Here is a 13,911-nt window from a genome sequence, read left to right on the forward strand (position 1 = left end):
GCTGATCTTATAACTTGCATTCCATTTTTATCCTGTTCAATATTGCTCTGTCTAGATTGGCAGGATGTGCAACTCTAATGAAAGCAGATGGTGAGGACTTAGTGGGTGGGTGATTAGCTCAGTTGGCTGGATGATTGGTTTGTGATGCAGAGTGATGCCAAAACCACAGGTTCAATTCCTGTATGGCTGCAGTCATCATGAAGTCACCATCTTTCTCAACCTCACCCCCTTCACCTGAGATGTAGTGATCCTCAGATTAAATGTCTCTGATGGCAAAGCAGCCATATGTGATGCCTTTACCCATTCAGTAAATCAACTTTGTCATCTGTGTCCACAGACAAATTTCCTTTTTCTCCCTAATTGACATCATTGGGCAATCAGTTTAAGAATTGTATGTTTGTGAAATGTCAGTGGTTAGCACTGCTGCCTCACAGCATCAGGGTCCCAGGTTCGATTCCAGCCTTGGGTGACCGTCTGTGTGGAGTTTGCACATTCTCCCCATGTCTGCATGGGTTTCCTCCGGGTGCTCTGGTTTCTTCCCACAGTCCAAAGATGTGCAGGTCAGGTGGATTGGCCATGCTAAATTGCCCATAGTGTTAGGTGCATTAGTCAGAAGGAAATGGGTCTGGGTGGGTTACTCTTCGGAGGGTCAGTGTGGACTAGTTGGGCTGAAAGGCCTGTTTCCACACTGTAGGGAATCTAATCTAATCTAAAGTTCTTTTTTAAAAATAATTTTCATTTATTGCCCATCCCTAATTGCCCTTGAAGGTGATGGTGTACCACTTTCTTGAAGTGCTGCAGTCATCCAGTGTATACATCCATGGTGTTTAGAAGGGAGCTCAGAACGTTGATCCAGTGACCATGAAGAAATGGCAATATACTTCCATGCCAGGATATTCTTGTATATTATAAATGTTTCAGTCATGTCTGCAGTGATTTGAGGGGTGGATAGTGAAAAGGCTGGCAGGGGCTTTATTCAAGCAAACTACTTGGCTTTCTCTTGGCTTTTTAGACAACATAGAAAAATACAGCACAGAACAGGCCCTTAGGCCCACGATGTTGTGCCAAGACTTAATCCTAATGTAAAATTAGTAACTTAACCTATGCACCCCTCAACTCACTGCTATCCATGTGCATGTCCAGCATTCGCTCAAAAGTCCCCAATGATTTTGCTTCCACCATCTCTGCTGGCAACACATTCCATGCATTCACAACTCTCTGCGTAAAGAACCTATCTCTGATGTCTCCTTTATACATTTCTCCTAATATCTTCAAACTATGACTGCTCGTACCAGTCAATACTGCCCTGGGGAAAAGTCTCTGGCTATTGACTCTCTCTATTCCTCTCATTATTTTGTACACCTCGATCAGGTCTCCTCTCTTCCTCCTTCTCTCCAGAGAGAAAAATCCGAGCTTATTCAACCTTTCTTCATAAGGCAAGCCCTCCAGTCCAGGCAACATCCTGGTAAACCTTCTTTGCACCGTTTCAAAGCATCTGTATCTTTCCTATAGTAGGGTGACCAGAACTGGACACAATATTCCAAATGTGGTCTCACCAAGGACTTGTAGAGCTGCAGCAAAACCTCCATGGCTCTAAAACTCGAAACCCTATTAATGAAAGCCAAAACACCATAGGCTTTCTTAACAACTCTATCCACTTGGGTGGCAATTTTGAGGGATCTATGTACTTGCACACCCAGATCCCTCTATCCCTCTATTCCATCTGTGTCTTATTACAATTGCAGCCACGGAGGCAAATGATGAGCATTTTAGTCCCCCCTACCAGCTAAATGTTTGAGAAAGTATAGTGTTTGTGGAGTTAAGAAACAAACCCCTTTATTGTACCTTAATCAATGACATTCAGTACACTTAATTATAAGGTTCTGGGGAATGTTGCCAAACAAGGAGACCTTGGAGTGCAGGTTTATAGTTCATTGCAAATGAAGTCGGAGGTAGACAGGGTAGTGAATAAGACATTTGCTTTGCTTGCCTTTATGGTCAGTGCACTGAGTATAGGAATTGGAAGGCCATGTTGCGGCTGTGCAGGACATTGATTAGGCCATGTTTGGAATATTGTATTCAATCTGGTCACCTTTTTGTAGGAAAGATGTTATGAAACTTGAAAGCGTTCAGAAGAGTTTTGCAAGGATGTTGTCAGGGTTGGCGGGTTTGAGCAGGCAGGGAAACAGTTAAGTATTGAGTTTTGTGAAACAAGAGGTTCAGCTGAGCATGACTCAGATCAGATAAGAACTTAGTTAACAATGGGGTGCTGGAGGCAAGGGTAGTGGGTTAACAAGGTGGAAAAGCATTCACTATGTAGAGCCATTTAACAATATTGGAAGTATTCAGTATGTAAGGTCAGCTAGCAAGGGAAAAAGTATCCATTGTATCAATCCAGTTAACAAGGTTAAGAACATTCATTTTATAACAGTAAAGGGCTTGGTCTCTGCTATTGACACTCGCTGATTGTAATGGTCACCCAATCATTATGTATGGTGCCTTATCTGGATGCCCTTCCCTGTAAAATGACTCTCTAGTTCACTGACAAATGGCTGTTCCAGAGAAGACTGTGAACTCATGTCTCCATGCACGTGGGCGATCGTTTTCTCTCCCTCCAGGGCCCAGAATAAAGGTGAAGGAGGTAAAACTATACTATGTCTGAGTGTTTTGATTCAATTGAAGGGGTGAAATGGGATGATATCAGTATCTCATTTGTCAAGGGCCCAAGGAATATACAGCTTTTGTCACTGAAGAACACGGTGATGACAAGGATTGGTTGGGGTGATAACTACAACCTTTTTCCCTTTGCTTCAGTAATGATCAAAAATGACTTTGTTTCCATTTGATTCCTTTTTACCTACTTTCACTTTCTAAGTAAAAGGAAGTGATTTTTCTATAAATTGAAGGATCTGATCTTGCTCTTATTTTTCCTAGAATGCCCCACAGGTATTACTGAAGACGATCTGATTTTCAATGAAGAAAAATTATGTTATGGTCAGAGATAATGACAGTGCTAGGGAACGGGCCATTTCCTTTGCACCATTCCTCCTCTGCTGAAAGGGCTACTTCAACTTCTTTCACTTGGAGATACCTTGATATCTTTATTGGTAAAGCTTTACCCATGCATGAAGTGTCCAGATGGAAACAAAACTGATATTTTCTGGTTCTGTACATTTCCTATGAATTGGGATCAATTCGTGATCTGTGTTGAGTTGACTGTTCAATTTCAGTCCACTTTTGAACCTTTATCACTGAGTCCTAAATGAATGTGTTACGCCATTCATTGTTATAAGTAGCAATGAATGCTACTTATTGCATTCATAAGACAAATAGTATTGGTCAGTCTTTCTCAAAATTTCAAAACAAAAAATGTTAGTTTATGTTTGTTTTAAAGCTAAATGTGGATTATAATCATGTAGTACCATGCAAAGAAATTAGTGCAATTGTGAATTGTATAATTTAAACTCTAGAACCCTGTGTTTTTTCCATATTATTCCATCCGAGTATAACTGTGTTTGTTGTGAACCTTGTTTATTCACTCTTGTTGATACCCTTTAGGAAATTTCACACAAATATAACTTTGTATGCATTGATGTAAGTTCTTCGGTGTATTAGTGATAACTCATCTTAAATTGTTCCTATAACCATTTTAACTTATAACCATCAGACTTTACTCAGTCCCACATTGCTCAAATGCTTGGTTGGACAAAGTCTATATGCGCACTCCTGGTTGCTTTTTGACCGTTTAAACATGAACACTTCATAAGCCCATTTACTTTCTAGAGACAATATTGACAGGAGAACAAATAATGAATTATAATTTTTGATGCAATGGTTTTGCGTATCCTACAATTTTGTTTGGAGCATGGTCACTGCAGGCCTTCACTTTGGAACTTTCTGCCTAAACCACTTTATCTTATCAGTTCTCTTTGCTACCCATAGCATCCTGAAAATTTGTCTTTTTGGTCGTATCTTCAGTAACATCACCTCGCTAATTCTTCTGATACTGAATTTAGCTAGCATGAGGCACTTTGTTTTAAAAGAGCCGAAGTTATGAGTATTTGGCTGTCTCATTGTTGCGCATTATGTTCTATAAAAATCCATCTCTTGACATGATTGGAACAGTGGGCTGTGCACTCCCTAACTGATGGAACTCCATTTACTTTACCAGAGTTTTTTGTACCACCCCCCCCCAATTTTCCACAGGACACTGGGTTGTATTATGATCGCTACCTCCGTGAAGTAATTGATGTATTGGAAACAGACAGACATTTTCGGGACAAACTTCAAACAGCAAATATAGATGAAATAAAGGTATGCTACTCGTTAAGAATTATTGTTAATAGAGAGGCTGCTGAAATAAAAACGGAAAATATCTGATACAACTTTTCAGGACTTGAGTTCAGAACACATTGGCCTCATCATATTAACTCTACTCTGCCCACAGATGCTGCCAGATCTGAGTTTGTTCAGCATTTTCTGTCATTATTGCAGATTTCCAGCACCCATAGTAGTTTTGCTTTCATTAGATAGTCTGCTGAAATTGCTTCTTTCTTGCTCTATTCTGTCACCTCTGAAGTCCTTCAAGACATAAATATTTTTAATTGACCTGTCAGAGATGTTATGACACTCCACTATGGCACCTCTGAACTTGAAACTTTTGGCCCAGTGTTAGGGGCACTACTGCTATGCCACAAGAGCATACCCACTTGGTCCCCAGTGCTGTTTTTTAATTGCATGCTGTACCTTTGCAGCATTATTAGAAAAAACAATATTTTTTCCTCATGATATCCAGCTCTATCTTGACATCTTCATATCTGATTTGTTGAGCTACTTATCCAATGAACAGAAAAGTCCTCGAATTAATTACTGGGACTACCAAAGCCTTGTCTTCACCTCCTGCCACAATCTTTGTTTCGTGTACACTAATTCTATTCTGATTTCTAACCACTGGCAGAAGCTGACTAGATTATTTGTTTGTTTGTTTGCATCTTGGCCTTACCCTACACTATCCCTGTCATCTCTTGCCAAACCTAGAACTGTCTGAGAACCCTGCATTCATGATTTTCACATACCGCCATTGTCTGTTATTAGTTTAGCTACTTAGCATTAATTATTCTCTGGCTTTCTCTTCCGAAACTTGTGTAAATCGCTGCATCTCTCCTTAAGCCTCAGTGTACATTTAGCCACCTCTTAATTTACTTTTTGTGAAACTGTGTCAAATCTTGTTTCCTTATGCTCTTGTGAAACCCTGTCAAATTTATGCTACTTATAACAATTAAAGCTGAGCTTATGAATATTGACTCATTTACAATCTCATTGCAACTGTGAGTGTGCAGTGTTGCATATTTGTTTATGCTGCAGCTATACTTCAGACTTCTATTTCAACATTTTGGAGCTGTTTCCAACCATATAAATTCATAAAATAAAAATTCATAAAATATATTTAGATACAAATTTCCATTGTCATATTTTCTTTATTTATAGGTGTAAGATTAGTAAGCGCAGCAAATCTGAGACTAAACATATCAGAAAGAGCTTTATTTGTGCTGTCCTTCTGAGATGATGGATTGTTTGTAAACTGAAAGCTTGTCCCACTCTGTTTAATGGGTGTGGGGTGGGGGCTACTTTGTTTTTATACCCTGAAGTGATATCACAGAAGCACTTGTTTCTCCTGCAAGTTAGCTAAGTCTGAGTAGTTGAGTGTGGAATGAGTTGTGGGATCATTGGTTAAAAGTTTATTTACTTTCAACCACAAATAGACCATTGGATGATGTGATGACTGTTCTGGTGGTAATGGTTACTGGTGGGCCATGCTGTTAAAGATTATGGTTTTCTGCAGAAAGTTTTGGCGAGAGAAACTGAACTTCATCGGTGAAAAGTTTGTGATCACTATGATATTTAATTAATCCTTTAGATGATTCTGTGAATATTTCTCTTTCTATTTTCTTTAATGAAGAGTGGAAAACTCGCTAAAGAACTAAACTTAGTGAGTCATCTTGTGAGAACCAAATTAGATGAATTGAAACGACAGGAGGTGTCCCGGCTACGAATGCTTATTAAAGCTAAAATAGATGCACAACAAGGTAAAGGTACTGTACATAAACAGTTTGTTGCTGCCTCTTCTACTATTTGTTTTGTTAATGAAGGCTGTTCAGATTAGAATATAAAATCTTGGCTCATACCGCAACCGGATGTGTTACAAAGTGTATTTTCTAATCAGATTTTGTCATATTTATAGATATCTGTAGCACAGAAAAACACCTCTTCATCTCATCAAGTCTGCACCGGTCAAAAACAATCACCTAATTATTCAAAACACATTTTCCAGCACTTAGCCCGTAGCCTTCATGCCTTGGCATTGCAAATGTCCATCTGAGTGCTTCTTAAATGTTATGAGGGTCATGTACTCCCTAAACAGGTTTTGTATCCGTTCTAGTTCAATATGTAAAAATCTAAATCAGAGCCCAAATATAGAGTCATAGAGATGTACAGCATGGAAACAGACCCTTCGGTCCAACCCGTCCATGCCGACCAGATATCCCAACCCAATTTAGTCCCACCTGCCAGCACCTGGCCCATATCCCTCCAAACCCTTCCTATTCATATACTCATCCAAATGCCTTTTAAATGCTGCAATTATACCAGCCTCCACCACATCCTCTGGCAGCTCATTCCATACACGTACCACCATCTGCATGAAAAAGTTGTCCCTTAGGTCTCTTTTATATCCTTCCCCTCTCACTCTAAACCTATGCCCTCTAGTCTGGACTCCCCGAACCCAGGAAAAAGACTTTATCTATTTAACCTATCCATGCCCCTCATAACTTTGTAAACCGCTATAAGGTCACCCCTCAGCCTCTGACGCTCCAGGGAAAACAGCCCCAGCTTGTTCAGCCTCTTCCTGTAGCTCAGATCCTCCAACTCTGGCAACATCCTTGTAAATCTTTTCTGAACCCTTTCAAGTTTCACAACATCTTTCCAATAGGAAGGAGACCAGAATTGCATGCAATATTCCAACAGTGGCCTAACCAATGTCCTGTACAGCCACAACAAGACCTCCCAACTCCTGTACTCAATACTCTGACCAATAAAGGAAAGCATGCCAAACTCCTCCTTCACTATCCTATCTACCTGCGATTCCACTTTCAAGAAGCTGTGAACCTGCACCCCAAGGTCTCTTTGTTCAACAACACTCCCTAGGACCTTACCATTAAGCGTATAAGTCCTGCTAAGATTTGCTTTCCCAAAATTCAGCACCTCGCAACTATCTGAATTAAACTCCATCTGCCACTTCTCAGCCCATTGGCCCATCTGGTCCTGATCCTGTTGTAATCTGAGGTCACCCTCTTCGCTATCCACTACACCTCTAATTTTGGTGTCATCTGCAAACTTACTAACAGTACCTCTTATGCTCGCATCCAAATCATTTATGTAAATGACAAAATGTAGAGAACCCAGCACCGATCCTTGTGGCACTGCACTCGTCACAGGCCTCCAGTCTGAAAAACAACCCTCTGTCCTCTACCTTTGAGCCAGTTCTGGATCCAAATGGCTAGTTCTCCCTGTGTTCCATGAGATCTAACCTTGCTAACCAGTTTCCCATGGGGAACCTTGTCGAATGCCTTACTGAAGTCCATATAGATCATATCTACTGCTCTACCCTCCTCAAGCTTCTTTGTTACTTCTTCAAAAAACTCAATCAAGTTTGTGAGACATGATTTCCCACGCACAAAGCCATGTTGACTATCCCTAATCAGTCCTTGCCTTTCCAAATACATGCACATCCTGTCCCTCAGGATTCCCTCCAACAACTTGCCCACCTCCGAGGTCAGGCTCACCGGTCTATAGTACCCTGGCTTGTCTTTAACACCCTTCTTAAACAGTGGCACCACGTTTGCCAACCTCCCGTCTTCCGGCACCTCACCTGTGACTATCAATGATACAAATATCTCAGCAAGAGGCCCAGCAATCACTTCTCCAGCTTCCCACAGAGTTCTCAGGTACACCTGATCAGGTCCTGGGGATTTATCCACCTTTACCAGTTTCAAGACATCCAGCACTTCCTCATCTGTAATCTGGCCATTTTGCAAGATGTCACCATCTATTTCTCTACAGTCTATATCTTCCATATCCTTTTCCACAGTAAATACTGATGCAAAATATTCCTTTAGTATATCCCCCGTTTTCTGTGGCTCCACACAAAGGCCACCTTGCTGATCTTTGAGGGGCCCTATTCTCTCCCTAGTTACCCTTTTATACTTAATATTTTTGTAAAAACTCTTTGGATTGTCCTTAATTCTGTATGCCAAACCTATCGCATGTCCCCGTTTTGCCCTCCTGATTTCCCTCTTAAGTATACTCCTACTTTCTTTATACTCTTCTAAGGATTCACTCGATCTATTCTAGCTATACCTGACATATGCTCCTTCTTTGTCTTAACCGAACCCTCAATTTCTTTCGTCATCCAGCATTCCCTATACCTACCAGCCTTCCCTTTCACCCTGACAGGAATATACTTTCTCTGGATTCTTGTTATCTCATTTCTGAAGGCTTCCCATTTTCCAGCCGTCCCTTTACCTGCGAACATCTGCCTCCAATCAGCTTTTGAAAGTTCTTGCCTAATACCGTCAAAGCTGGCCTTTCTCCAATTTAAAACTTCAACTTTTAGATCTGGTCTATCCTTTTCCATCACTATTTTAAAATGAATAGAATTATGGTCGTTGGCCCCAAAGTGCTCCCCCACTGGCACCTCAGTCACCTGCCCTGCCTTATTTCCCAAGAGTAGGTCAAGTTTTGCACCTTCTCTAAATACATCCACATACTGAATCAGAAAATTGTCTTGTGCACACTTAAGAAATTCCTATCCATCTAAACCTTTAACACTATGGCAGTCCCAGTCGGTGTTTGGAAAGTTAAAATCCCCTACCATAACTAGCCTATTATTCTTGCAGATAGCTGAGATCTCCTTACAAGTTTGTTTTTCAATTTCCCTCTGACTACTGGGGGATCTATAATACAATCCCAATAAGGTGATCATCCCTTTCTTATTTCTCAGTTCTACCCAAATAACTTCCGTGGATGTATTTCTGGGAATATCCTCCCTCAGCACAGCTGTAATGCTATCCCTTATCAAAAATACCACTCCCCCTCCTCTCTTGCCTCCCTTTCTATCTTTCCTGTAGCATTTGTATCCTGGAACATTAAGCTGCCAGTCCTGCCCATCCCTGAGCCATGTTTCCGTAATTAACATGATATGCCAGTCCCATGTTACTAACCATACCTTGTGTTAATCTGCCTTCCCTGTTAGGCCCCTTGCATGAAATGAATGCAGTTTAATTTATTAGTCCTCCCTTGTCCCTGCCTGACTGTTTTTTGACTCACTTTTGTTCTCAGCTGTACCCGTCTCAGATCGATCTCTTTCCTCGCTAAGTCCCTGGGTTCCCCCACCCCCCCACCTTACTAGTTTAAATCCTCCCAAACAGTTCTAGCAAATTTCCCTGCCAGTATATTCGTCCCCTTCCAATTTAGGTGCAATCCGTCTTTCTTGTACAGGTCACTTCTACCCAAAAAGAGATTCCAATGATCCAAAAATGTGAATCCTTCTCCCATACACCAGCTCCTCAGCCATGTATTCATCTGCTCTATCCTCCTATTCCTGCCCTCACTAGCTCGTAGCACTAGGAGTAATCAAGATATTACTACCCTTGAGGACCTCCTTTTTAAATTTCTGCCTAACTCTCTGTTATCTCCCTTCAGAATCTCAATCTTTTCATTTCCTATATCATTGGTTCCAATGTGGACAATGACCTCCTGCTGGCCCCTCTCCCCCGTGAGAACATTCTGCACCCTCTCTGAGACATCCTTGATCCTGGCATCAGGGAATCAACGCACCATTCTGGTTTTTCTCTGCTGGCCACAGAAACGTCTGTCTGTACTTCTGACTACAGAATCCCCTAACACAATTGATCTCTTGGAAGTCAACATACCCCTTGTTGCATTAGAGCCAGTCTTAATACCAGAAACTTGGCTGTTCGTGCTACATTCCCCTGAGAATCCATCACCCCTAAATTTTCCAAAACAGCATATCTGTTTGAAATGGGTATATCCACAAAAGACTCCTGCACTAGCTGCCTACCTGTCTTACCCTTCCTGGAGTTAACCCATCTATGTGACTGTATCTGAGACTTCCCTCCCACCCCCCACCCCCACCCCTCCTATAACTGCCATCCATCACATACTATTGCTGTTGCAAATTCCTCATCGCTTGTATCTGTCTCTGCAACTGATCCATTCAATCTGCTAAGATTTGCATCCAACAGTATTTATGGCAGATATAATCCGCAGTAACCCTTAAACTCTGTTTAAACTCCCACATCTGACAAGACGTACATATCACTGCAAAGGCCATTTTTGCTCCTTCACAATCTACAGATCCAGAAAATAACACTGTCTTATTCCTCTACAAACACTGTCCCAGGTAAAATTAATAGCTATGGCTTATATTTTAAGTTTAATCAAGAGACTTCTCTCCAAAAAACATATAAATGTAGTTGCAATATAATTCTTTTATTATGTATGACCATGTCTATGACACATGTAATATCTCTACGTGTAGAGAAATATATTTGTTTTTCTCTGGTGAGATATAGAACCTTTATTTTCATCCTGACTCTACAAATCTTTAAGGAAAGCTAAATGAAGCTCTTTATGACCTGCAGTGACTCAGACTTGAATATATACACTGTTAAGGCATCCTTGTTTCACTGGGGATTCCTAGCTCTAATAAAGGTTAAAGTGAGTAAGTGGTCAATATGTGCTTTGTATGCCAAAGGATGGATTCAGGCAATTAATTATGAATATTACTAGCCAGAGGACAGAATCTCTGATCTTAAATCAACTTATTGTTAGTTGACCCAATTAGAAAAGAACTTGCTGCATGAATGGAAATGCTTGTTGAATTCAGAATGTACCCCTCTTGCAGATGGTTTCTTGTGCTATTATCTTTGGTTCAAATGGCCTGATACCTCTGGGTGCAGTTGAATCTTGGTTTTATTTGAATGTTCCATTGTAGGTTTTTTTCTTCCATTGGAACTATCGCTATCAGCTACAAAAAAAAATGCTAGTTGTCTGCATAGCAAACTAACATCTTCATCTTTTTAACCTCTCAGATGCAGGAATAGACCATCATGCTTTGTTGAAACAATTTGAGCACCTCAATCACCAAAACCCGCATAGCTTTGAGCCAGAAGATTTGGAATTATTGATTAAAACTGTAAGTAGTCGTTTAAATATTGTGCAGTCTGTCACAAATGTGATGGGAGGAATGCACTGATGATCAAGCTACATTGCTCCTCCAATCACACCATAGGAATGTAAGAACAGGATAGGCCATTCTGCCCCTCATGCCTGTTCCATTACTGATGTAATGGTTCTGTTTGCTGAAACCGACACGTTGATGTTGATTGCCAACTTTGTGTGTGCACTGCCAATTATTACTGGTTGTACATGTGCACAGTATTAGGCTGATTATTTCAAAATTAAAATAAAAGATCTAGTTTGCTTAAAGGTTATGCAGTTTACTGTTTCATGAAAGTTTTATCTTGTTTTGCAAATACCTCTATATTTGAGAGGTTTGCTGCTAATGAATGTATTCGTTGGTGTCAGCAAGCACAGCCTACCACATATGTTAATTCAATCATCAAACTGGCTAATTGCTTTTTTGTATCATTATTCAAAATAGAAAACCTTTGCCGGGCTGAATTAATAAATTGAAAATAATCTCTTAATTACAAACAAATGAGTGGCCAAAACTGCTTAACGTCAAACTATAATTTAGATTTAACACTGTAACTTATTAATCCCAAACGAAGACAACACAAAAGGACAATGATCTGTGTAGAGATGACCTGCCTTTTATTAAAAAAGGCAAAAGGGAGGGAGGGATAAAAAGCCTTGTGGACCAAGGGTCTGAGAACAATGGCTAGGATGTGATGAATTTGCATGGTTCACTGGGTTTCTGTTGACAAAATCAAGTTATTGACAGTCCTAGACTGACTGGAGAGCTTCAGGTCTGTAATTAGCCTGGATCCAAGATTTTGGAAAATGGTTGCCACCAGTTTCTTTTCAGCCTTTTATAATGTAGTCGGAAGTACTGGCATTTGGAAACTGAAATTTCCAAAATCATCTACTGAGAGGAAAAAAGAGATTTGCAGCTTCTTTGGTTTATTCCTTAGTGATTCAGGGAGAAAGTGAGGACTGCATTTGCTGGAGATCAGAGCTGAAAATGTCTTGCTGGAAAAGTGCAGCAGGTTAGGCAGCATCCAAGGAGCAGGTGAATCGACGTTTCGGGCATGAGCCCTTCTTCAGGAATGAAGAGAGCGTGCCAAGCAGGCTAAGATAAAAGGTGGGGAGGAGGGACTTGGGGGAGGGGTGTTGGAAATGCGATAGGTGGAAAGAGGTTAAGGTGAGGGTGATAGGCCGGAGTGGGGGTGGGGGTGGAGAGGTCAGGAAAAAGATTGCAGGTTAGGAAGATGGTGCTGAGTTCGAGGGTTGGGACTGAGACAAGGTGGGGGGGGAGGGGAAATGAGGAAACTGGAGAAATCTGAGTTCATCCCTTGTGGTTGGAGGGTTCCTAGGCGGAAGATGAGGCGCTCTTCCTCCAGCCGTCGTGTTGCTATGGTCTGGCGATGGAGGAGTCCAAGGACCTGCATGTCCTTTGTGGAGTGGGAGGGTGAGTTGAAGTGTTGAGCCACGGGGTGGTTGGGTTGGTTGGTCCAGGTGCCCTAGAGGTGTCTCTGAAATGTTCCGCAAGTAGATAGCCTGTCTCCCCAATATAGAGGAGACCACATCGGGTGCAGCGGATGCAGTAAATGATGTGTGTGGAGGTGCAGGTGAATTTGTGGTGGAGCAATCTTTTTCCTGAGTTCTCCGCCCTCACCCCACTCCAGCCTATCACCCTCACCTTAACCTCTTTCCACCTATCGCATTTCCAACTCCCCTCCTCCCTACCTTTTATCTTAGCCTGCTTGGCACACTCTCCTCATTCCTGAAGAAGGGCTCATGCCAGAAACGTCGATTCTCCTGCTCCTTGGATGCTGCCTGACCTGCTGCGCTTTTCCAGTAACACATTTTCAGCTCCTTAGTGATTCATCCTGTAAACAGAAAACAAAGCCTCGAAAGTGCTCCTAAGCAATCCGTAGTAAAGAGCTCTGCATCTTTACAAAATCAGATTTTCCAATAACTAAGCACTGAAAAACCCATCTCTAGTGTCCTTGTCATATCTGTAAACAGCAGTTGGCTTGCAGCTCTCAATATTGTACTGATTTAATTTCTTGATAAAACCATATGGCTTTAAACAATTTTCATTCCTGAAAATGCCCATCTTCCAGTTTTCTTCCAATAAATGTATGAATGTATCTATAAAGCATTCATTGATTTATTATTTATTGTATATCATCTGGTTGCAGTCTGGAAACCACAACATTTCCATTTCCACTCTCATTCCAGGTGTCACCAAGAATTATGGGACCAAATGCTCAGTGCAGTATAATTGTTTTATTTTTGTTTTTAATACATATAGGCAACCAGTGATCTGGAAAACTATGATAAAGAACGGCATGAAGAATTTAAGCAGTATGAGATGCTGAAGGAACATGAGAGGAGGGAGTATTTGAAAACATTAGATGAAGAAAAGAGGAAAGAGGAGGAGGCTCGGTTTGATGAGATGAAAAGGAAACACCAGGATCACCCAAAAATTAATCATCCAGTAAGAGAAGCCACACAGTAAATTGGAAAGGAAAGTAGATTGCCATGGAGATTTGTGTAACTTTGCTTAAATTTAATTTGAGCAAGTTCAATCAAAACTAGATGAACGCCCAATGCCTGTTCCTTAGAATAAGCAACTGTGTG

At 41.1% G+C, this 13,911-nt stretch overlaps 1 protein-coding gene across 2 annotated transcripts in view; it reads left to right on the forward strand.

Moving 5' to 3' along the window:
* nucb2a (nucleobindin 2a) overlaps window positions 1-13,911 on the forward strand; it is a 71,319-nt gene that overhangs the window by 31,001 nt on the left and 26,407 nt on the right. Inside the window, exons 3-6 of one of the 2 annotated variants that reach the window (XM_072592400.1) lie at window positions 4,207-4,314; window positions 5,960-6,092; window positions 11,172-11,275; window positions 13,583-13,768. In XM_072592400.1, coding sequence (XP_072448501.1) covers window positions 4,207-4,314; window positions 5,960-6,092; window positions 11,172-11,275; window positions 13,583-13,768 — 531 coding nt within the window. The remainder of the gene's footprint in view (window positions 1-4,206; window positions 4,315-5,959; window positions 6,093-11,171; window positions 11,276-13,582; window positions 13,769-13,911) is intronic. The other variant, XM_072592401.1, reaches the window with a different exon arrangement.

This window comes from Chiloscyllium punctatum, chromosome 22 (assembly GCF_047496795.1).
Source record: "Chiloscyllium punctatum isolate Juve2018m chromosome 22, sChiPun1.3, whole genome shotgun sequence".
In the NCBI taxonomy this organism is placed as follows: domain Eukaryota; kingdom Metazoa; phylum Chordata; class Chondrichthyes; order Orectolobiformes; family Hemiscylliidae; genus Chiloscyllium; species Chiloscyllium punctatum.